Source organism: Chelmon rostratus, chromosome 22, assembly GCF_017976325.1.
Source record: "Chelmon rostratus isolate fCheRos1 chromosome 22, fCheRos1.pri, whole genome shotgun sequence".
NCBI classification, from domain to species: Eukaryota; Metazoa; Chordata; class Actinopteri; order Chaetodontiformes; family Chaetodontidae; genus Chelmon; species Chelmon rostratus.
This window is the reverse complement of record NC_055679.1, coordinates 8,269,451-8,292,761: the sequence shown is the minus strand read 5'-3', so window position 1 is coordinate 8,292,761 and position 23,311 is coordinate 8,269,451. Positions and strand designations below refer to the sequence as shown.

At 40.7% G+C, this 23,311-nt stretch overlaps 2 protein-coding genes across 7 annotated transcripts in view; both read left to right on the top strand.

Moving 5' to 3' along the window:
* Positions 1-5,708, top strand: part of cald1a (caldesmon 1a) — a 55,641-nt gene extending 49,933 nt beyond the window's left edge. For 5 of the 6 annotated variants that reach the window (XM_041963621.1, XM_041963625.1, XM_041963624.1 and 2 more), the window contains 3 exons: positions 136-204; positions 1,931-1,967; positions 4,005-5,708. In XM_041963621.1, the coding sequence (XP_041819555.1) occupies positions 136-204; positions 1,931-1,967; positions 4,005-4,018 (120 nt within the window). In that variant the 3' untranslated portion in view covers positions 4,019-5,708. Of the gene's footprint in view, positions 1-135; positions 205-502; positions 555-1,930; positions 1,968-4,004 lie in introns of all 6 variants that reach the window. The other variant, XR_006007916.1, reaches the window with a different exon arrangement.
* Positions 5,709-10,849: 5,141 nt separating this feature from the next.
* On the top strand, positions 10,850-23,229 carry tnnt2e (troponin T2e, cardiac). Its single transcript, XM_041964437.1, has 15 exons — positions 10,850-10,878; positions 10,983-10,990; positions 13,197-13,220; positions 14,390-14,404; positions 14,696-14,710; positions 15,216-15,236; positions 16,149-16,170; positions 16,252-16,312; positions 16,535-16,651; positions 16,761-16,838; positions 18,137-18,250; positions 18,623-18,735; positions 18,853-18,943; positions 19,710-19,750; positions 23,190-23,229. The coding sequence occupies exons 1-15, from the start codon at positions 10,850-10,852 to the stop codon at positions 23,227-23,229; spliced, it is 789 nt and encodes a 262-aa protein (XP_041820371.1).
* The last annotated feature ends 82 nt before the right edge of the window (positions 23,230-23,311 follow it).

The following is a 23,311-nucleotide window of genomic DNA, read 5'->3' as shown; positions in this document are numbered from 1 at the left end:
CTACATCTCCGCTACTCTGCCATTTGCCACAATATGACGACTATTTTCAAATTGACCCGCAAACGCCGACCGCTCTGAGCACCGCTGATATGATGCTTTGTTCTTCCTCCCTTGTTTTCTGTCTCCCTCTGACAGGACCTGAAGCCTGTTGATGTCACCAACAAGAGGAGTCTATGGGAAAACAAAGGCGCCTCTCCAACCAAGGTAGCTTTTATTCATTTCAAAGTGCTCACTGTCTAGCACCACGAAGAAAGAGTGCCAGTCTCACCCATCGGGGAAAGTCCAATCCACATCCTGGAGCTCGTCCAGACGAAGTTTTAACTATGCCAAATTGGTTTGTGGTCTTGGAAGGATTCCCTGTGGTTTCTCATGGTTTTCCAGTTGCCAATCAACAGAACTTGATGTTAAAGAGATGGTGTAGGAATATTAATCTCACGATATTATGACCCTGGTGTCTCAGCAACGGAAGTAACAATCACTTCTGTTTGTTTTTGCTTTAAAGAACTCTCATAGCTAGTTGACCTCACCGTTAAATCTGGAATAAGCCTGGAGAGGTAAAGGAGTGACTGTTCCACGTTTCTTCAAAGCACTTATCACAGAATGACCTCACACTCTGCTGTCACGCTGTCTGACTGACTTTTTGCTGTGTTGTTGGCAAAGCTGCGCTCTGTTCTGCTGTTGTTGGACACGGCTAATCATAGCGATAATAACTAATTGGACATTTGTGATTTGACAAATGTGTCTTCGGGTCACATGATTTAAGTGATTTTTGGCATAGGCTGGCATTTATTATTCATGTCCCTTCACACGCACACAGTCACAGCATTTTAGAGGATGTAATTACCCGCATTTTAAAAACATCGAGCAATAAACATCGGTTGCTTTCCCAAATGCACAGAGGGCATTAAGAAATGAAACTCCTAACTTGTAAAGCATGTCTGCCAGATGTTGTAAGTGCTGTAAAATAAAAGGAACAAAGTGAACACATCAACAAAGCCATAGTAAAGCCAATTTTCAAGGATTACGCCGTTGACTCCATTAACACCCATAACTCGTTAAAGCCGACTCAACAAAATCCAGAAGATTACAGTTTAGTGTAAATTCTGCGTCGTAAAAAACCTTTAACAGTGCGCCTGTTGTCCAACTGCGGGCTGAATGCTTTTCACAAATGGCTGTATCACATCACCGCTCCTTCTTCTGACAACCACAAATCATTACTCTCAGTCCAACTTCTCTTGACTTTATGTTGCCCTAATGGAGAAACTGTTTACAGCGTTCTTTACAAGTAAGACGCCTTGCTGAGTTGCGCAGTGGAAGTTTGGCAGTATTGAATCACTGTTATCGCCTCGCATTTTCAAACAAGTCTGACTAAACCTGACATGAATAAATTGTCTTATCTTTATTTCTATACATAGATAAGCCGTGTTTGTAGAGCTACTTAGTAGAAGTGAAACCCCACACATAAAAAAGAGTCCAACAAGGATGTACCACGTACCAAACTTGCTTTAGTATAAACTTTCCTTCCTTCCTTCCTTCCTTCTTTCCTACACTGGCAGTAGTGTGTTTCTGCAGCCAACAGCTGCAGTGCAGGCCGGAGGCTGTGGTCCGCCACATTGAGTAGTGGAGCTGGAGGGCACCAGGCGGTGGTCTGCACTGACGTAAGAAAGGCCCTGGACAGGAAAGGTGGCGGTTAGCGGCCTTGTCATTAGCTAACCATGCTATGCTGTGATGTCAGGGAAGGCAAGATGAGCAGGATAACGACTGATGAGGGAAATCTGGATAGGTTCAAGGGTCTGTATAGGTGCAAGAGTAAGATCAGAAGTGGCTGTCAGCACCCGCTGCTTTGACCGGAAGCTTTGCTGGTTTGTTTTGCTAACATGCTAACTGCATCATTGCCGCCTTATCACCTCCATGTGTTCATGTCTTGCAGGTGGCAGGCAGAGGGGAGACCAAATCAGTCGCCAACGGTGAGTTTTTACAAGGCGGCGCAAGTGCCAGCAGAGCTTTTGAATGCGTGTGCAAGAAAACACACAAATGAGTGGGCAAGTGGGCACTCATACTGCAGCTGTCGGGTGAACTTGTGGCTCCAAAACCTAAACACAGCCTTGTTCTTAGCCTGGCCACAGTAGGGGGGGGGGGGGTTTCTAATTGCTTTTAGAAACCGAAAGACGGGATTTTCTCAACCCATAAAGGAGCGCTTAATCCTTTAGTTGAAGGAAAAACATGGAAATGACCAAAATGAGTTGTGAGGTTTTCGCCCAGCAGTGACAGTGTGTTTTTAAAAGCATGTAGGCAGCACTGGCTTGCCAACAGTACGGCCGTAAAGATGAAAGGGCAGCTTGACACTCATTGTCTAGTGTCACCAGCCAATTGTTTCTTGTGGCCCGCTAACAGCTGCACTGTTAGAGCATAACACGCATCAATTCAGGCATCTCAAAACGCCGCCAGAAGCAGCCAGTGCAGCGAAACACACAATCCCTCACTGGCTTCCCACCAGCAAGCTCTTCCAGTCGTGTTCATTAGGGCTGATGTTGTAGCACTTGGGCGGGACAGTAATTATTGAGAATTGAGGTGCGGCCTTCTCGTTAAGTGAGTCTTCTTGTCTCTGGCTCTTTGATTTACACAACAACATGTGTCTCAGAACCAGAAACTGACCCTGTCATAGCCCACCCTGCAGTCCCTTTCAGTTTGCCGTTTGGCCTTTTGCTCCGCAGCATTTTAGGATGCCATTTAAACATTGCTGGCTATTTTAAAATCAGATATGAGCGCAGCCTCCACCTAGTTTTGTTCCCCCAGTGGGCAGAAGAAGGGTTTTGGCCTTGAGGGATTCCGTACATGTCTGCGTAATGCATTGCTTGTTCACCGCACATGATGACACACACACACACACACACACCAATTTCACCTCTATAAACCCACTTAACAGCCATCTCGACGCCACTCAAACCTTTCAGCTTTTCCACTCATGTGCACGGCCACTTGTGCTGCTCAGACCACAATCCTGCTTCTCGGAGTGCTGCCAGCCCGGTTTGTCAGATTAATAGCTGCTATGCTGGAGATTAGCACACCATCAGAGTCTGACGGAGGATGACAGGGGCTTTGTATAGATTTTGTATTTCTCATAAGTCGTTGGCTGCAGGACCTTACAGATATTTGACACCACACTGGAACACGTACAAGTTAGCAGCCTCACACGGTCCACATGCTTGACTCTAACAGAGAACTTTATTTATTTAGAATTTAGAGTAGTAACCAAGTAAGAATTCAAAATTGATTAAATTTGTGCTCATTAGAGTATGCAACATTTCCAATTTCCCATTTGTTCTGTAGGAATGTGATCATAAACCAAAGGATTGGCCAAATAAAAATTTTGACCTGATGATGGAGCTACATTGAAAGTTAAGGTATCACCAACATGATTATCATATTCATCCCAAGGGACGATGTGAATGTCTGAGCCAATTGCCAAGCCGCTAGCATGGCTAAAACACATGTAGATTTAGTATCTGTGTCGTCCCACACAGTTTTCAGATGGGATGTTTACAAGTCTGATTATGTTTGCCACCATTGTCAGCCAGCAAATCTTAATTTTAGAGAGTTTTGAGTGGACTCTGGGGTGAAGCTAAAGTAGGGCAAGCAAGAACCAAACGAGACAGTCTAGTAGGCCTGTTAATCAAGCAAACACCCCCAAAAATATCGCTCCCAAAGGCAGTGTTGTTATGGATTTTTTTTTTTTTTTTTTTTAATTGTTCCAGAAACACATTTAAAGCAGTAAAATGATTTTGATTCTTCATGTAAAAAAGAGCAGGGGGCTTTTCCATGCAGTTTCATGCAGCACACATCAGGTTGCCTTTAAACTGCATGTTAACTGCAAGACTTCAACCCGTCACGGTGGTGTTTGTTGCTTGCTTTGACCCTCTGTGTCACAAGGTCATAGTCGTGAACCCACACCTGTCTGCAGGCTTATAAAGCCACTGATGGACTTGTTTTGTGTCTTTCGCCAGGTATGGGACACTAATGTCTTGAAGGAGCCAGGAAAGCTGGGGCCCACGACAATCCAAGACTCTTCCTTTGACTTTGTCTTAAGAACCAAATAATGATCACACTCCCAAGAGGGACCCCACGAAAACGGAGGGACAGGAGAGACACTGTCCAAGCACTGTACCGAAACAGCATCACATTTTTGTACGGTTGCATGGATGGTGCCTTTGCACAATGATTTTTGCTTTCTAAAAGAAACAAAATGCTGTGAAATTTGGACATTTGTAATTACTATTACTAATTACTTTCTACAATCCTGCCAGGAAGAAAAAAACAAATTAAATTTAGATTCATCTGTTGTACTTCATGCCGACAGTTTAGATAGAGACAGAGTAGATGGGTTAAAAGTTTCCACATTCCAAAGAGATGGGTGAAGTCATCAATCTCCCTCATACAGTACATTTACCATCTCTTTTTTTATTTATATTTAAAGCAAAAGCTTCACACATTGCTATTTTATTCAACGTTCACCAGTTCAGGATAGAAATATAAGCACTTCTAGAATTTAGCTGATTTCACTTTTATTATGTCTTACCAATAGTGCAGCAATGGTCTGAGTAATATATGTTAGCACACGTGATGTTTTGAATATGACCTATCATACTGTATCTTATATAACATCTTTATACTCATAACAAAAGGTATTTTTGCTTCTTTTGTATCCAGAAACTATTCACCAACAGGCAGTTAATTTCGGTGGTGATAGGAGTGTTGAATATTCAGAAGGTCATTTTGACTTTTATTATCCTTCATGTCATTTTATTTATGTTTTAATGTGTTTTGTCCTTTTCTATTTCTAGCTGTTTTTGTAGCTTTTGTACCTGTTTGATCACTTTAAAATCTTCAGACATTCCTCCTAAAAAAGCAGGTGCACAAGGTGCCTTCGCTGCTTCAGAGCTGTAGGTTTTATAATGTAGAAAGTCGGCAAACCAACCTTCTTTTTTGAATCTACCTTTAACTTCTTTATGGCCTCTATGCACACTCTTATGCTCAGCAATAATTTCCTAATTGAGGGCATACAAAGTAAAACCAGGGTGCCTAAGCATATAGCAAGATACTAGTACAAGGATATTTACCACTATGTAATTCTTCTGGCCTTATGATTGCAATGAAAACATTTATGACAGCTGAGGTACAGTACATGATAGCCTCAAAGCAACTCAGTATGATATTAAGACTTGTGATTTTCATGTTTCTTTTTCACTGACGTGGTCTTAAGTAGCACATTCCCTTTTGTAGTTTTTGCGCGACGCAAGCTTTGATAATATTAACGATTTGCCGGGGCATTAAATTGATCAATGTTACTGCTCAAAAGTCTGACAATCACATTCCATGGCTCCTGAAAAGAGCAGGGGAGCTTGACCAAAATACTTTTAAGCTTGATTTAATGTGACATTTATGTTTTGGGTTTTTTTTTTAATACAGTGATTTCATAATGCTGTATTGTTTTTTTACAACCTTGTGTCCATTTTATGTTTTTTTAAGTTCTTTTATTTCCATGTTTAACCAGACACTTGTTGTTTGTGTAGCGCTAAGCCTATGCAAAACACACTATCTGTAGTCTCTCTAACACTCCCAATGTCATACAAGTGGGCAGTTTCCAACTGGATGAATGTTTTAAACATTGTACACTTGACTCAACAACAGCAATAAAGACATTGAGGTATTCCACGTTGTTAATTTACTTCCATAACTCCTCCACTCCACAAATGTAGTAAAAGGCAATCAGACAAGTCAAAATACCTGAACGCATCAATATATAACAACAATAATGTTACCTGAAAAACTAAAACTGAGCGTGAAAAAAAAAAGCAAAATACTTTCTTCACCACCAATCACTTGATAGTCATATCATCATAGTGTCATCATAATCATCGTTCACGGAATAAATTACAGTTTCTTTTACTCTTCTATCTATCTTTCATTAGCTCATTTTAGTTTTCAACTCAACAATCAAGTCATTTTGCCATTTTGGTGTTTTTTGCCACAATCATTGATCTGTTTCCGCTGAACTGAAAACAAATAAACTGATCTTCAGCCTTTTCAGCTAGCTACCATCTGAAGCTAACGTTCGCTGTACAAATTGTGTAACGATAATCATTACTGAACTAAATTCTGCTCTAACGTCACTGTATAAACTAGCTAAGCTATTTTAGGCAGCAAACAAGCACTAGCTAGTGTAGCTAGCTTACCTTATTGTTGTCATCGTTAACTATATCCAACTGCCTCATGTCTCATTCACATGTAAGAAAACACGTAGCATTAGAATAATGAACATAAACAACGAACATGAAAATTCCCCCAAAAAACAAAACAAACCAGAAACAGAACAAACCAACCGTGGTGTCACTTTTCAGTCCCTTCGACTCCCTACCAGTGTTGACTCAGGTTTGAACTCTTGCTTTATCCAACCTGTCTTTGTCGCCTTTTCTACTCCTGTCTTTATTTTCTTGCTTTGTTAAGCAATGCGAGCTGTTGCAGTTAGAGCAGTTAGGTGGAATTTTGGCTACACTTTCTCTGCCTTTCTTGTGAGACTAATGTCAGCTCGCTATAGCTTTAGCAATATATCTGGCTAGCCTCGTGCAAGATGGCGAAGAAGAATGAAGATTTGTTATTAGGATAGGCGGTGCCACATGACATCTGTTGTCCAGATAGCATTAGTTAGCTGACTTTGTTAGCGTTAGCTTGTTGGCTAAGTTTGCTTAGTGATTGGTGGTAAAGGAAAGAGAAGTTTTTGTTTGTTTTTTTACCAATGTAATTGGAGGTTAAAGGGAAAGATTTGGATTCCTATTTACACATGATTTTATTTACTTAACAGTTAAAAGTACACACACACACACACACAAAGGTAAATTTTTGGACTGTTTTGATAACCTTTTAGTACATTTTTGAGAATTTTGGGGCTCCTGACAGAAAAAAAAGCTTGATTACTACTATGACAATTTTGATAAGTGATAATTATTTAAGTCATTTTTTGAGTACACATTCAAAACATTTAATTCCTTTCAGTTTCTGTGAGGATTTGCTGTTTTACTGTATTGTAGACTGTAGTTTTAATAGCCAGCTGCCCTAGTCGTATATAACATGTCATATGGTATAAAGCGTATGTGTGAAAGGGCACATGAAAGACCCAGTCATTGGCAAGTCCTCTGCTGCTTTCAAGTACTGTCAGAAAAATTGTAAGAATGAGCTGCGCCAACTTGAATGAAGGATTTGATCATAATCAAGTGATCAAGATGTGGTAGGAGGTTGGTGGTAAAAGTTGGGCATTAGTTACTGATTTAAAAGCTGTATTTCGAGCCTTTTCCACTTTACATTCACTGACTTCAGCACGAAGCAGCTCTGTGCTGCATCAGTTCTCAAAGAAAACAGCAACAACAAAACAAAAAAACTTTACAAGTACTGTTTTATCTCCAGCCAAATAACACTTTGAGGTGGAACAAGTTGTATTTCCAATTTCTGGCGTTGAACAAAGCAGATTGCGAAGAGCACTTGAAGGCAGCATTCCTCTCCAGGTATAACTCATCTCCTGCCTCCAACAATAGAACAGACAATCCTAACCACTCATAAAAAAGACATGTGGTCACATGATGGACAGGGCTGTATTAAGTGTGCTTTTTGGTTGCGACGATGATTGAACTCCGCCTGGATGTGAAAGAATAAGACCTGTGCTTGCTGCTAATCCCATTTCTTCCTTAGGGATATACAGGAGGTAAGATCTGAGCATGACCATGACCTCTGGGTGCATGACAGCAAACTGATCAATAACAACATCAATAACCGAAGTGCAGTTTATATTTTTCATTTCTAATTAAACAAAAACATAAGTGACTTCTGCTAAAATGTGTAAACCGCCTCTGCATGATCTAAAAATTAGCTGTTTCATTCGAAGTCATGAATGCAGAATTAAACTGGCTCAGACACTGCCTAAGTAGGCTCTTAAAGATTTTACGATGGCTTTTCTTTGATGTGTTCTGATCTGAACAGTGCATAGACCGGTGAAGAAGGTGCTAAGCTCGCCCCTGAGACTGCCGTGTTGGTTGCATGCTTTGGGCTTTGCCTTAATGCTGCCTAATGCCGAAACCAGCGCCCGCAACATTCCTGCCACTGTCAGACTGTGTGTTATTTCACAGTTTCAGCCAAACGGCGACTGACCGCACGCGTTAAAGCAAATACACATTTAATACCCCAGCCATGACAGCCCTCAAGCACTGTGAATTCTTTCTGGGTTTCCAGTCAGTGCTTTTCATCAACCAGATGGTTTTCTTATGTTTCTCCTTCTCTATCTTTCTCAGTCTCGCTCACTTTCTCCTCTTCACTTTTCTCTTATGTGCTTTGACGTCAGCTACTCAAACTGATGACACAAGTATCAACCACACAGGAACTCCAGACTCCACAATGTTTGAATTTGAGCAGATATGTAACAGAATTTAAACTGAAGCATGACTCTGGACAGTAACCATATGCAGGGAAAGTGTAAATATGGCATCAGGGATTGAATGTGTAGCTGGGCCTTTGAAACCACTTGGAAAGAAAGAACAGGGCTGTAGCCAGGCAGAAGGACGAGGGAGGGGGGGACTGGGGATGTGGAGCTAATTGTCTTTGTCCCAACACCACCCACTCAACATGTATATCGAATAACTCACTATTATTACCAAAAACCTGCAATAAACCTGATTTTATGAGGAGCAACAGAAGCAAGACAAACTCCTGAGAGGTGTTGCTATAAAAATGTTCCCTGCAGCACCAGCAGCTGACCAAGCCGCAACAGCAAAAATAGCCTGTCTGAATGTGGGTCCCAGCTCATTGATTTACTGTGAGTACGGTGAGGTGAGCCAAACCCATTGTCTGGAGGAGCAGCTCCACACCTGTTCAAAAGCATGCTCTATTATTCTTAAAAATAGACCCTCGCCCTCCCCCGCTGTTCTCTACTTACAACGGTTTTTACGATCTGGTGATTTATAAGCCCTTGGAAAAAAACGTGCTTCAAGGGTCTGTCATGCACAATCATAGTCTGACATACAACTGATATATATATATATATATACATGTATATATGTATATATACGTAACCTTGATGAATCCACGGTTGGGTCACTTTTTGAAAAGAAGAAATGAAATTCTCAAGATACACACAGTATGTAAAGTTTCTGATATTGTTTTAACAGTGTTGTCCAGCTATTTAGCATTGCAGTTTGACATTTTGGCCTTATTTGCATTTCTTCCAGAGTTTGATGAGAATATTGATTACCACCCTCTCCCGTTAAAAAGGTTTAGCCAGGAATTTGAGGTTAGCTTAGCTTAGCATAAAGACTTGAAGCAGGGAGAAGAGCAAGTTCGGGCACGTCCCAGCTAAAGGTACAAAAATCCACTTATCAGCATCTCTGAAGCTCACTTGTGAAAATCTTATATCCTCTGGTGGCTTTTTGGGAAGTTTATGCGCCCAACTATTTATTTGCTGAGAGAAGTGACTTCCTGGAGTCTCCACTGGTTGCCTAGCAACCTCATGTAGACAAGACCCCGTCTGTGAAAGTGGCATCTTCTCATGTACCTCTTGGCAAGATATAAGAAAATTTCCCCCAATATCTTGAACGGGCAAAAACAGAGCAGCAGGCAGACACCCTGACTCGTAGTCTTTAGATGGATCAAGTTTTAAAAACACTGGTGCGTGCATTTCCCATAATGCAACGCAGTACATTCTTTCATTAGACATACACGGTAAGCACCCACGTCTTTCAAACTCCACGTCTCGGGTTTGCAACGCAGGATTTCTGTTGAAAATGTGAAATCTTAATCTCAATACAAGACAACCCTGATGACATCATTCTGACCTCATTATTTTTACAGACGTTAGAAAGCTCCTCCAGAGCCACAGAAGACATTATGCAACCGCCTTCACGGGCTGAGTGGTGTAAAATTGGCGAAGTAGCCTTGAATGACTTGTGTGTGTTTCTAGAGGATTTTGGAAACTGCACTGAAATCAGATTAGATGTTTTTGTTTTTGAAATAAGGCTGTTAGGCATGAATATCCGACTAAATCACACTGGTTATTATGGACGTTTCTTGCATTGCACCACTTCAAAGCCTTTTGAGCTTCAGAAATGTTTTTTATTCCGATTGTGCACGTCTGAGCCAATATTATATGCGTAGCTTCACATGTGTCAGTTCGTCCATGAAGGACTCGTGCAGTCCTGGTTGTTTCAGTGCTGTTCAGACTCCAGTCGGCTGCCTGCAGCCTTGATCAGTGCCAAGAGGAAATGGCTGAGGATTAGGCCTGGAGCTGTTTAAAGCCCTGGGCCTCTGCTTGCAGTGCCCATGGTGGAATCATTTCAAATTCTACAACAGCTCCAAACTCACAGCGTGTAGCCAAGGTTTTTTTTTTTTTTTCTTGTGGCTTTTGGTTTTGTTGTTTGCACAAATGATAAAAGCACTGAAAGGAGAAGAAAAGAAAAGAGATACAAACCATCTGTCCAAGGGAAAGAAATCTCAAGGGCATTACAGTCGATAAGATAAAGAGGGAAATATCAAGAAGACAAACAAAAGTACAAATTGCAGCAAGAAAAGCATTAAAATACAACAATGAATATAACCAACCCTAATTATACTAATCCTGAGAGAACTGAGAGTCTGATTATGTGTGTATGTGTGTCAGAGAAACAGCTGCATTAAAGCGCCTCTTTTACCTCAAAACAAGGAAATTCATTGAAAATGCATCTTGTCTATTCTATAAGGTGAATTAAAGTGGTGATTCTCCGTGTTTTGATGAATTGCCTGCTTTTCTGTCTGATGCAGGTAATTAGAATCGAAGATGTCTGAAGAAGTAGTCGAGGAGATGCTGTGAGTACCTTCATTATGTTCTCGTAGCATTTGTAGTGTTTTCAGTTAAATCAACAGACAAGCTGAGCTGATTTCGACTCACTGCTCACGTCTTTTCTTTTCAGGGAGGAGGGTAAGTAAGAGTTCCAGAGCATCCATTGTCTTTTTCAATGCCAAATGTCACTTCCGAGCTTCTGTTGCTAGACGTAGCTGACCTGATTATGTCTTCTCAGAGGTAGAAACCCAGCATGAGGAAGGTAAAGGCTTCTGCACGGCTTCACGTGTGTGTGTGTGTGTGTGTGTGTGTGTGTGTGTGTGTGTGTCATCTTGTTTCCGATGTGTCTGCTGCCAGTGATAAAAGCCATAGCAAGCTAGCCCAGTGTGTTCGGTTTGTCTTCTTTCATTTCTGTCTCATCGGTGAAATGCATCAAAACAGAAGACACGAGGCAGAGTTGAACAATGGCGGACGTGTCAGAACGCACAGACGGGGCAGGAAAGCAGTTTGTGGCGTTGAGTAACTGACAGCGATGGTGTAGGAGAAGGAGTGTGGGGAGTTTATGCCAATCACTCTGACCAGACAGCTTTTTCTGCTTTGTTGGACTGATGTGCAAATACTGCACAGCCAATACATACAATAGTTATTATATCTTAGCTATTATACTGCACTACACTCAAACAATACTTCATTACATTTTATATTCCTATATATTATAATCTACCATACCTGTCACCTTTGTTTCTATATTATTCTATATTAATATGTTATACTTTTTGTTACTGTCATGTTTCTATATTAATACAGACACTAAGTCTAATCACTTAATCTACTTATTATAGTCTGACGTGTACCATGGTACACTCTGCTGACTGTACCTGTTTAAGTAGAACAGAAGTCGTGGGCTTGTTATATTCATTCTACTCATTATAATTATATTTGTTTTGTTACTTCTATTCTTATTTTTATTTTATATACTTCTAATCATTTATCTCTTACTTTTCTCTATTTGAATAAACTCATTTCTGTCCTTGTGCTGCTGCAACACCTGAATTCCCCCTCTAGGCATCAACATCTTGTTTTATCTTATCTTTTTTTATCAAGTTAATCAGATGCATACATTGTCGAGTTGTATGCATAATAGTAAGAATGACTTACATTATTAGGCCTAGTATTTTTATGTATACTCATATTAATATGTGTTATACTCATCATTAATTAAATCATGCTAGTTGATGGTTAGCTTAGCTCAGCGCAAAGACTGGAAGCAGAGGGAAACAGCTAGCCTCATTTGCTTGCTTGCTTGATCTGCACAAAAAACAAAGTCTTTAAGCGCCACTTTGGCTTTTATCATTTTCCCCTTGTTTTCTGTCATTGTGCTAAGCTAAGCTAACCGGCTGCTGGCTGTAGCTTCAGACTCACCGCACACATGAGAGTGGTATCGATCTTGTCATCTAACTCTTCACAAGAAAGCGAATTAAATGTGTTTCTCAGGATGTCAAACAGTTCCTTTAAAGATGGCAGGCTCACGCTGGCTTGTGTGTATGAGTTGCTCGGAGCTCCACAAAAGACATATTTCCTCTCCAAACTGCTCATTTAAACAGCTGTTCAAGGTCCAAACAGGTAGAATTATCCATTATTTCGCAAAAGAAAGGTTCATATCTATCCTGTGACCCTTTGGAAGGACCCAGCTCCTGGGCTGAAAACCACTGAATTAAACGAACGAACTGAAAATAAGTAGTTAAAACTGCTGCACCTCGAACAGCTACAACAGTAAAACGCTGCTTAATCATTGATGCATCATTATTTTTATGCAGAACGAGTAATTTAATTCTGACACTTCATGCACTTTTAGCTGGTTATACTTCTGCATTTTGTCGGATTAAGTGAAAAGATGAAAGAACAGAAACGATGATGACGCTTTTCTTGTTGTTCTGTTCATGCGTTGAGATGCCGCTTTGATTTCTGACTTATTACAAACAGCTCGCGGGCTCGGTTTGTGATCCCAGATCGTTCCCTGTTTTTAGCTTTGTTCAGAATGTCAGGCACCAGCATTGGTTTCAGCGCGTCCCCAGAGACAATATCACAGCGCTCAGAGTTTGACCAAATCCAAGCCTCAAGCTGCTTGCCACAGTCTCATTGATCCACTAATCCTTATGTTGTTCGCTCAGATGTGGAGACACAGAGAGAAGAAAGTTTGCATGACTTGTTTTTGTCAGTAAATAATGCTTTTCCATTCATACTTATCTTTATGTACACACCTCTGGTGCAGTGCAGTGAGTGAGTGGGTGGTACCGTGTGCTCTTTTTGTGTCATTAATTCTGGTTATGTTTTTGTTGTATAGAAGAAGCTCCACCTGCAATAGAAGGTATGTTCCATTATAGTTCCATCTGTTTTTTTATGGAGCAGAATAATGTTGATTATTTTATGTATTTATTGTTTATTATTACTTGATATGTGTGAAACTGCTCACATAGTATTGCGTGTGCCATCATAACTATATAACTGAATAACAGAGAACTATCCACTCCGCCTGCACAGTACAGTGCAATTAAATAGTGTTTTCTCATTTTACTTCAGCACCCTTCATTTACCTGTATCAATATTAGCTCTTCTATGCTCAGCGTTCACTCATCACTGCCGTGTTTGGCTGCCAAGGAGCCGCCTGCTGAGTTAGTGTTTGATGAATTCGTTCCAAAATGAGACATCCACTTTGTGAAAATTGTGACATCTACTCTGACAAAATTACTGTTTGCACGCAAGTAAAACTCCCCCGCTTATTGCTGAGATGGTCGCTCCTTCCATCTATTTCCTGACAGAATATTGATTTCAGAGGTTTAATCATTTCATTTAATTTGACAGTTTTTCTAAAATGTTAAAACATCTCATTCATCATATATGCTGGTTGTCTCGCATATTTCATGGTGCAAAGAAACGCTATGACCTTATGTCTTTTCCCTGGACGATTGTGAACATATAGTAGCATTTTCTGACACATAATCATCTTTTCATTATTTCACACAGAACCTCCTGCTGCAGAAGAAGGTAAGGACTTTTTGCTCCTGTTTTTATTTCTATTCTAATATATATTAAGTGTTTGATGGTCCAGCTTTAACAGATATATTGTGTACATGTGTGAATAAAAATGTACATTTACTGGTGAGCTATTCTCCATTTCTTGCACTGATTACTGATCAACGGCCTGCTCAACGTTACCTTTACAAAGAGCCTGCAGAAGAAGGTAACAAGCTTTTTCTACTGTTTGATTCCACTCTAATATAATATATAAGAGTATCTGATGGTCCAGCTTTCACAAATATATTGTATGCATATGTGAATACAACATCCTTTTGCTTTGACATCTCTTGTACGCCACATGCTTTTTATCTTAAGTATATTTTGTCTAAACCTTACTCCTTGCTAACATTCACACATTATAGCTACACCACTGACGTTAACCATGTTTTCATTCATTTCTTGCACTGATTGCGATTGCTGTCGCTGATCAATGGCCTGGTCAACATTTCCTTCACAAAGAGCCTGCAGAGGAAGGTAATGAGCTTTTTCTACTGTTTTAGTCTGTTGTTATGATAATGTGTGCATGATGGTCCAGCTTTCAAAAATAAATTGTATGCATATGTGAATAAGACATCCTTTTGCTTTGACATCTCTTGTACGCCACATGCTTTTTATCTTAAGTATATTTTTTCTAAACCATACTCCTTGCTAACGTTGACACATTATAGCTACACTATGAACATTAACCATGCTCTCATTCATTTCTTGCACTGATTGCGATTGCTGTCGCTGATCAACGGCGTGTTCAACATTTCCGTCACAAAGAGCCTGCAGAGGAAGGTAACGCACAGTGTGTCTTTACGCATGGTGTGACTTTGCTGAATAACACTATATCTCTCTAGTTTGTGCATCCCACCATGTTTTACAGTCATTTAGTCGGGGTAAGAAGACTTTAGTGCTGAGACATTTGTGGGAAATAGTAATAGTGACTCTCAGTCTTTTCAATTCCCTGTTACGGATGAATTTATATATGGTGTAAATATCTTCCTATTTTATTTTTTTCTTCATGCCTTTATATTTATTCTGATAACAATTCATATAAAAGAACTGCCTCCGCTGTCTGAAAGTAAGCTTTCATGGCTTGATACCCCCTCGAGCCACCAACCCGCTCTGACAAGGCATACAGAAGCTGTTTAGACTTTCTATTTCTCTTTCTGACAGGCAAGAAAGTGTTTCACATCAAAATATGTAAAGTAGATATTATTGCTGTTTGCAGATAATAAAGTAAATCCATTTGTATTCTGCCAGCTGATGCACTAACATGTCCTTATGTCCTTTGCCGTAGAGTCTCCAGCTGCAGATGAAGGTACCGTAACCTGCTGATGAGGCCTTGTGAGGGCATTTTGTGACCACTGGTGTAGTTGAGCATGGCTGTCTGGTGTCTTCACTCATCCACTGGAGAACCGCACTGTGCAACACATGCTCGCAGACACGCTTGCCTGCCAAAGTAAAGCATATGTTGTTTTTTAAACAAGCTTTTGGGAGACGCTGAAGAAACCCCTTTCATATGGAGCAGACTCAGTTTCAGAATGCTGGTGCACATTCTGTTTCACAGGCTGCTCATTTTATGACAATTAAGCGTACTGGACGTCATGCATAAAATGGCCACAATGAGTAATAGTGTTATCTTATGGCAGAAAATACTGTGTGGCCCCATGTGCTCTAAAAATGTTGCAAAAGTGCCCTCTTGGATGCCCCGTGGTAGATAAAACATGATAAAGTGCCCTCTTTGTTGGCCCACTGTGCAAGCAAACATGATGAAGTGCCCTGCAGGATGCCCCTCCAGTGGAGAAAATGCTGGCCTATCCTACCTGCTAGAAAATCTGTTGGCTTTTATGTGCCTCTAAATGGTTAAATAGTTAGTTCCCTCTGCGTTTTTATGACAGAAGTGTTTTAGCCACATGATAAAACTATTTTAATTTTGAGTCCTCCACTGTCCTGCAAGATCTATTGTTCCAATACGTACCCACTTGCACAGTACATTTGTCAGAGTGTGTATTGAGTGTGTTTGTCTTCTATTGTTGCATGAGTGAGGGTCATTAATGAATTAATAATGTATCACTTCAATGTTCTTGGCCTACAGGAGAGTCAGGATGAATGAGCACTGGCATTTTATCTACTATACTGTTTGACACAGTAGATGTGGATTTTATAATCCAAATATAACTGTAGTAACTGCAATTATCCTTTTTTTTTTTTTTTTTTTTTACTATGATAGATGACTCCAAACCCAAACCAAAGTAAGTGAATTTTAATCTGTATACATCAAGGAACTGGTCATTTAATGGTCTTCTTATTGTAACCGAGAAATGTAATTTTAGGGCATTTGCTGCACCTATAGCTGTGCCAAAGATACCAGAGGGAGAAAAAGTCGACTTTGATGTAAGTGATTGATAATAATTCTAATAATTTGTATGTGGAGGTGTTTGTGCTTTTGTCTGCAAGTGTGTCTGTGTGCATAAATGTTAATGTCTTTATTATCAGGATCAAATGTCTGCCACAGTAGTTAAGGGTCAAGACTTTGTTCAGGACTTGATCAGAGTTCGGCTCACTGAAGGCTCTCATAAGTTTGTCATGAGTACAGATGTGTGTCTGTGACTGCAGGACATCCACAGGAAGCGTCAAGAGAAGGATCTGACTGAGCTGCAGTCTCTGATCGAGGCCCACTTCATCCAGAGGAAGAAGGATGAGGAGGAGCTCATCGCTCTCGTTAACAGGATCGTAAGTCGTCCAGGAGAGCCAGATCACCGGAGCATTGCACCACCCAGCAAACAGTCACGCCGTGTGTGTGTGTGTGTGTGTGTGTGTGTTTGCGGGCCTGGATGTGCAGGAGAAGCGGCGTGCTGAGAGGGCTGAACAGCTGAGGGTTCGTACTGAGCAGGAGAAGGAGAGGCAGGCTCGTCTCGCTGTGAGTTCCATCGAATCATCAGCTCATCTCTTTCACAACATGACCCCCACATGCAATAGATAAATAGCGTTGTAGAACAAATTACCTTGCTTCCCAAATACAATTAGGATGTATCCTGGCGGGGAATCTTCTCTGGCTGGAGGAAGTGACAAATATAAACTTGTAAACAACACAAAGGAAAGACTCCATCCTTGATCTTTTGCTTTGATATATAAAGCGCCACAGGCCAGTCTTTTAAATGAGTGTACTTAGTGATGTCACATTAAAAAATAGCCTTGTGCAGCTTTAATTTCACTTCAGATGACATACAGGAGACTTGGATCAGCCTGAGGTTCCTCTATTTGGGGGGCTCATTTCTCTGTGTAGTCTGTTTCAAATAATTCAGTATTTGATTTTCCTTTAAAGCAGCTACAATCAATATTTTTATAATAGCAATGGATCAAATGACGATGTGTAACGTGAAGGGAGTCGAGAACCTACGCAGAAATATCACTCAGCTCTGCAGCTGCCATCAGTTTTTCAAACCTTTGTTGCTGAGCTAAAGGCTAACTTTTCTCCCTACTGTCCCAGAACCATCCTGAAAAACAATTTTAGCCATCAAAAAGGCGTATTAACAGTTTACAACCTGGATGTCTTTAGAAAGTAGTCTACATAGACAATTTAACCATCCCAAAGTAAAAGCAAACCATCCCAAAATCAAATATTGCTCCTGCTATCATTTATTTTTCAATGTGTTGTTCTATCATTTTATTGTTTGCTGTTTTTTAAAAGTATTAACTTTCGAAGTACTCATTTGAAGTTAGCTCTGTTGGCTCTATTAGCTCCCTTAGTTTTTAGCTGCATTAGCCAAACCCACCGCAGGAGTCTGCTGCCCACTGGCTGCTAACAGCTAGCTAGCTCTCCTCCCACATTTCACCTCAGATATGTTGTTCTCAATAGCATCATCAGGGAAAGCATAGAGCCCGCCCCCCGTCGATAGTGAGCTTATTCACCACCCACCAAATTGCACCAAAAATAGCAACTAGTTAATGAACATATTGCAGCATTTAGCAGGTGAAGAGCCTGATATTTCCCCCAGGAGTTGGTGGAGACCAAAAACAGAGCTTAAAGGAGAGTGAATACTGGATTTACATTTGCCAGATGGCCAGAAACACAACTTCAAATGAATGATAATGTTGCTCGAGGTGTAATTAGGCAACAGATTTTGGTTTGAGTGTTGGTTCAGCAGTTGGAGAGACAAAGTGGGCAGGTGGTGTGTTTCTTTCTCCAGTGACTGTGTTGTACAATCTGTACTGCAGGAAGAGAAGGAGAGGAGGGAGCAGGAGGAGGCACGAAAGAAGCACGATGAGGACGCCAAGAAGAAGAAGGCTCTGACAAACATGACTCAGCAATATGGCGGCGTCCAACAGAGGGTCAGTCATCGCACAGCGATACACGTGAAAACTGATTTCTGAACGATTTCATCCAGTGTCATACAAATGTGAAGAACTGGCAGGGACCCACAATAACAAAAATCCTGAATCGCTTGTGGTTTTCAGCATTCTAGTGTTGTGAAATAATTTCCACATTCATTCTGAGAAACACACAAGCATCAGCGAGATGAGCGGCAGCAGACGGAGGCTGTTACCACGGTCGTAAACGCAGCACGTGTGTTTGGGCTTGAATTGACAGGAAATGGGACCAGAGTTTCAGACTTCCTGGCCTCTTTGATATCGTGTTTCTTTTATTATTTCTTTGTTCTGTGTTCTTTCAACACGTCCCCTTGGATTGGTTTCCACATCCAGCAAGATGGAAAGAGGGGAGCGAAGAAGCAGACAGAGAGAGAGAAGAAGAAGAAGATCCTGGCGGACAGGAGGAAGCCTCTCAACATCGACCATCTCAGCGAGGACAAAGTGAAGTAAGGATGCTCCCAAACTCCAACCTACTGTCCATCCCATGTATCATGGACTCCTACAGTTTTGACATGGCCTTTTAGTCTCCGGTCTCTGAAATACTCCTGCATTTCGCTCGACAGGGAGAAGGCTGGCGAGCTGTGGCAGTGGCTGATGACACTGGAGGCCGAGAAGTTTGACCTCACCGAGAAACTGAAGAGACAGAAATATGATGTAAGTACTTTGCCCCGGGGCGCTCATTCGCCAATAGCTCTGTGAAATGACACACCAAATAAAAGCCTTTTTTTTTTGTCCATGCTTTTATATGCACCTTTAGAGAGATAACCTACCTTTACAACAACAGTGCAAACATTACATCAGTATTGGAAAAGGAAAAGGAAAGTTTTTAAGGGGATATTTTGATATTTTGGGAAATACACTTATTCACCTTTTTTAGGCGAGAAGACTGATACCACTCTCATGTGTGTGTGATAGCAGCCAATTAGCATAGCTCAGCAGAGACTGGAAAAGGAGGTGCGGCCAGCTTCGCTCCGTCCACCAAAATGATAGCTAGTGAGCTTTAGACGTGCTGGCAGTTTTTTGTTACCTTTTAACAGAGCTGAGCTAGCTGTTTCCCACTGTTTCCAGTTTTTATGCTAAGCTAAGCTAACCCGCTGCTTGCTATGCTCCAGCTCCAGCTATGTTTACATGAACAGACATGAGAGTGGTACCAATCTTCGTTTCTAACGCAACAAGATGTGCTTCCCAAAATATCTTACTAGTGCTCAGAGGTAAAATAAGGAGATTTTATGTTGTAATTTAGTTTTTTTTTTTAAATAAAATTTAATACAATGAGGTACCTGAAAAGCCTCTGCAAATTGATAGTACACAGCCTTCGGCCATGATAGAGCCTCAGAATACGAAACAGTATGTACTGTGCTCTTCAGTGCGAGGCTGTCCTGAGGGTGCCTATCTAAAATGAATGTGGCTTGACTTCCAGATCAATGTACTGCAGACCCGAATCAATGAGCAGCAGAAGTTGTGAGTAACTGTTAACGAGCAGTGTGAGCCTCTTGGATGTTGTGTAGTTTTGCAGTCCGTGTGTTGGGTCACAGGCCGAGCTGTGGGGAGAAAGCTGGGCGACAGCCTCGAACACAAGGTGAAACTCGCGGTGTGTGTTGATGAAGAAGTCTGCAGAAGCTGCCACATGGTTGTGTTTAATCATAAAACAAGTCCACATGTCAGGTATTTTAATGCTACAGCTAACGTCTGTATTTACCATTGTGTGTCATTTAAAGAAACCAGAGACACATGACGGAAATGCTTCATATTTTGGGAAGTTTTTCACTTTCTTGCCAATTGTTAGATGAAAAGATCAATACCATGCACTGTCCTACTTGTCTGGTAAATGTAAGGCTTTTGCCAGCAGCTACGGTTAGCTTAATTTAGCATAAAGACACACAGAAACAGCTAAACTCACTCTGTCCAACTTTCAGACATTATCCAACATGGTTATCACTGTTGTAGTCATAGCTTTTAAATAGCCTTCAATAGCTGCATTAGCTAAATCAGCTGTATGAGTGTGAATTTTGGATTTACTTGGCTGTAGCTCCCAGCTATTGTAGCTTTGCAGCCATTTTAGCAAGGTTCTGTTGACACTTGCTGTAGTTTTTTTCACCATGTTTGAGATTTCGTTGCTGTCAGAAAATATCTTAGACTCGGAACTTGTTTTATCCAACTCCCTTGCTCGTATTTCCAGTCTGAATCATGGCATTGTTTTTGTTACGTTTGGATAGAGTTAGGCTAGCTGTTTCCCATTGTTTCCAGTTATTATGCTAAGCTAAGCTAACTGCCTGCAGCTCCACACTTATCAGACCAATATGAGAGCGGTATCAATCTTTTATTTAACTGAGCGGCATTTAAAATCTGTTTGGGACAGTTTCGCTTTTAATGATGCAAACACACCAGAAAAATGCTAAAGTTGTTCAGTTGTGAGGTCCTGTGACCTTTCCTTCAGGGTTTAGTGAAACGATCGGCGCAGTCACAAAGACTGGAGGTGAGTCCCGATCTGCAGGCGAGATTCTCCGGACGTCAGGTGAATGTATCTCTTCCTGCTGAGCTCTTCTTTAGGACCACGCGGTCCGCTCTTCGGCTCGGCAGGTGTCCGCCTGTGTCTGCTGTTGTCCCTGTGCTCAGCCAGTCCTCCATGTTTGTCCCCCACAGATCAATGTGCTTCTGGCTCGCGTTAAGGACCACCAGAGGTAAGTAGTAGCCACCTTTTGAACCGACCTTTTGAGGTGTGGCTCAGACCGGTGCTTAGAGTATCATTCATTGCTCTCAAAAGCTACGGACATACAGTAGTATTGAGGTGGTCCTCATTTAAAGAGCCTCGGGAAATGTTGCAAATCATTTACAGTATATCTGACAAATGTTGAAAAAGTGTTTCCTTTAAAGCAAAATTTGGCATTTGATACGTAGCTGAAACACTATCTTTAGTTGCCCAATTCCTTTTTTATGTAAATACAGCTGTACACGCATACTACCCCCATATGCAGATCTTCAATATATAATCTCATGCAGCCCAAGGCCTTTTAAACTCACATCATCCTACATGATATGAAGTGGGGACATGTGACGTAGTCTTTACTGTGTGAGTTTTGAGCATAGAGGTAGTTCTAACTTTGTGCAGCGCAGATCTCACCTTCCTATGGCTTAAACAAGTAAAATATTGACTTTTACCTGTTTCAGACAGCCATGGAAAATGGAATCAGTACTAGAAAGTCAGCCATTTTTAAGGCATGCATGTAGTATTTGATTACTTTTTTTTTAACCACACTGTATTGGTTTCTTACCCTGCCTAATATCCTTTATTCTCCTTTAACTGATGCAGCAAGTCTTGCTGTGAGTGTACCACAGCGCCACACATTCTTAACTTAATTTGTGTAACACTATCAGTCACAAATTTCGAAATATGAACCAATTCCCAACCAAACCTCTCGAAAAAAAAAGTCTCTTAAGAAGTTACGTGTGTCAACGTTTTACGGCAGAAAGTGAGAGGCCTGTGTTGAATCAGCTGGTAAGTGTCTGCAGCCTACTTTTCAAGTCAAATATCTGGTAAACTGTGGATGTGTCACGTCTAATGGGCGAAGGTGCAAAAAGAGAACAAAGGCAGTGAATCAAAGGTAAGGCTGCTGCTCAGAGGACACAATCATCGTTCGCCAGCTGTGTGACAATGTGTGCGTTCCACTCTTCTAATAGCATGATTTGATGTTCGCCCACTTCAGTCCTTCTCATCACTCCACTCCAGTTCACCCTCTTCTATTCCTAATTTCATTATCTTAATGAATACTGCAGCACACGGGGAACCACAGAGCGTGAGAACTGACATTATGTTACACTTGAAGAAAAGTCTGTCTATATAAAAATTTTGAAAAAATATGTACATAGGGCTGAGTATTACCTCTTTGGTAGTGAAGTACCAAAAGGTGGTGTCAACTGGAATCATAATGTTACTCTTTGATCAGCTTGTTTCCATTTAAAATCACAATTTCCCAATTTTAGACTATTTTGGCCACGTTCTTGTTCTTGCAGCCCGTTTACATTTAACATTTGAGGACTTTGACCTTTTATGTTCAATGAAAAACATATTTTGTCATATAACATGCTTATATTCCTGAAAACAAGGCATCACCAAGAGAGTTTCGCTCCTGATAAAAAAAAAAAAAGAAAAATGTATGTCTCATTTTGAGGAATGATGGCATGTTTTTCTACGAACCTTCTTTTATTCAACAATTTGAATAGTGTTTTTCAATGTTAATTTTAGAAAAAATACAAGAATTTGGTCAAAGTTAAATAGTGTAAAAATACAAACATTTAAATTCAGATTAGGAAGACCCAAAGCATTTAAAATAAAGTACAAGTAAATGTCCAATATAACCACTGTGAAAAAATTCAGTATTTGTTTTAAATCAGCTCATTATTATGAAATGGTATTTTATGCAGCTTCTTCTCACAATGACACTTTTTATTTCAAAATGTCCTTTTTTCTAAAGTCTAGTTTTTGTTTCACACCATTTGTTTCCGGTGACTGCTTTATTTCTTAATGCTACTTCTTCACCACAATGTCTCCGTCCGTCAATTAAGACGAGCTGAGCAGAGCCAGTTCTGTCTGGCTCTGATTGGCTGTTGCTTTGGTCTGAATGAGCAGACAGCCAATCACGTAAGAGCAGATGGATGAAATAACAGTTCATAATGATGAGCTGAGTTTTGAAAATGTATTGAAGCATTTCACATTTTTGTGGTCATTGCTTTTTGAAATGTGATTATTTCTGTTCTGTATTTAGTTCATTTTGAACACTGTGTGCCTCTGAACCACATGGCACTACTGATTGCTAGGAACACACCTGAGCAACAATGGACTTAAAAAATATTAATTTATGCATGCACACAGTAAGCACTTACATGATTTTTGTTTCCACAGCGCCAAAGGAAGAGGCAAGGCCAAGGGCAGGCTGAGATAGACGCACACACCGGCAGGAGCTCTTCAAGGAAGCGTCTGAAAATGACTTCTATGACATTAATATAAACAATTAAACAGCAGTG

Coding starts and splice junctions, on each gene's coding strand:
- tnnt2e (XM_041964437.1), top strand. CDS start 10,850: ATGTCTGAAGAAGTAGTCGAGGAGATGCT. Junction 18,736..18,852: donor CTCAGCGAGGACAAAGTGAA/GTAAGGATGCTC, acceptor TTCGCTCGACAG/GGAGAAGGCTGGCGAGCTGT. Junction 18,944..19,709: donor TGAAGAGACAGAAATATGAT/GTAAGTACTTTG, acceptor CTTGACTTCCAG/ATCAATGTACTGCAGACCCG.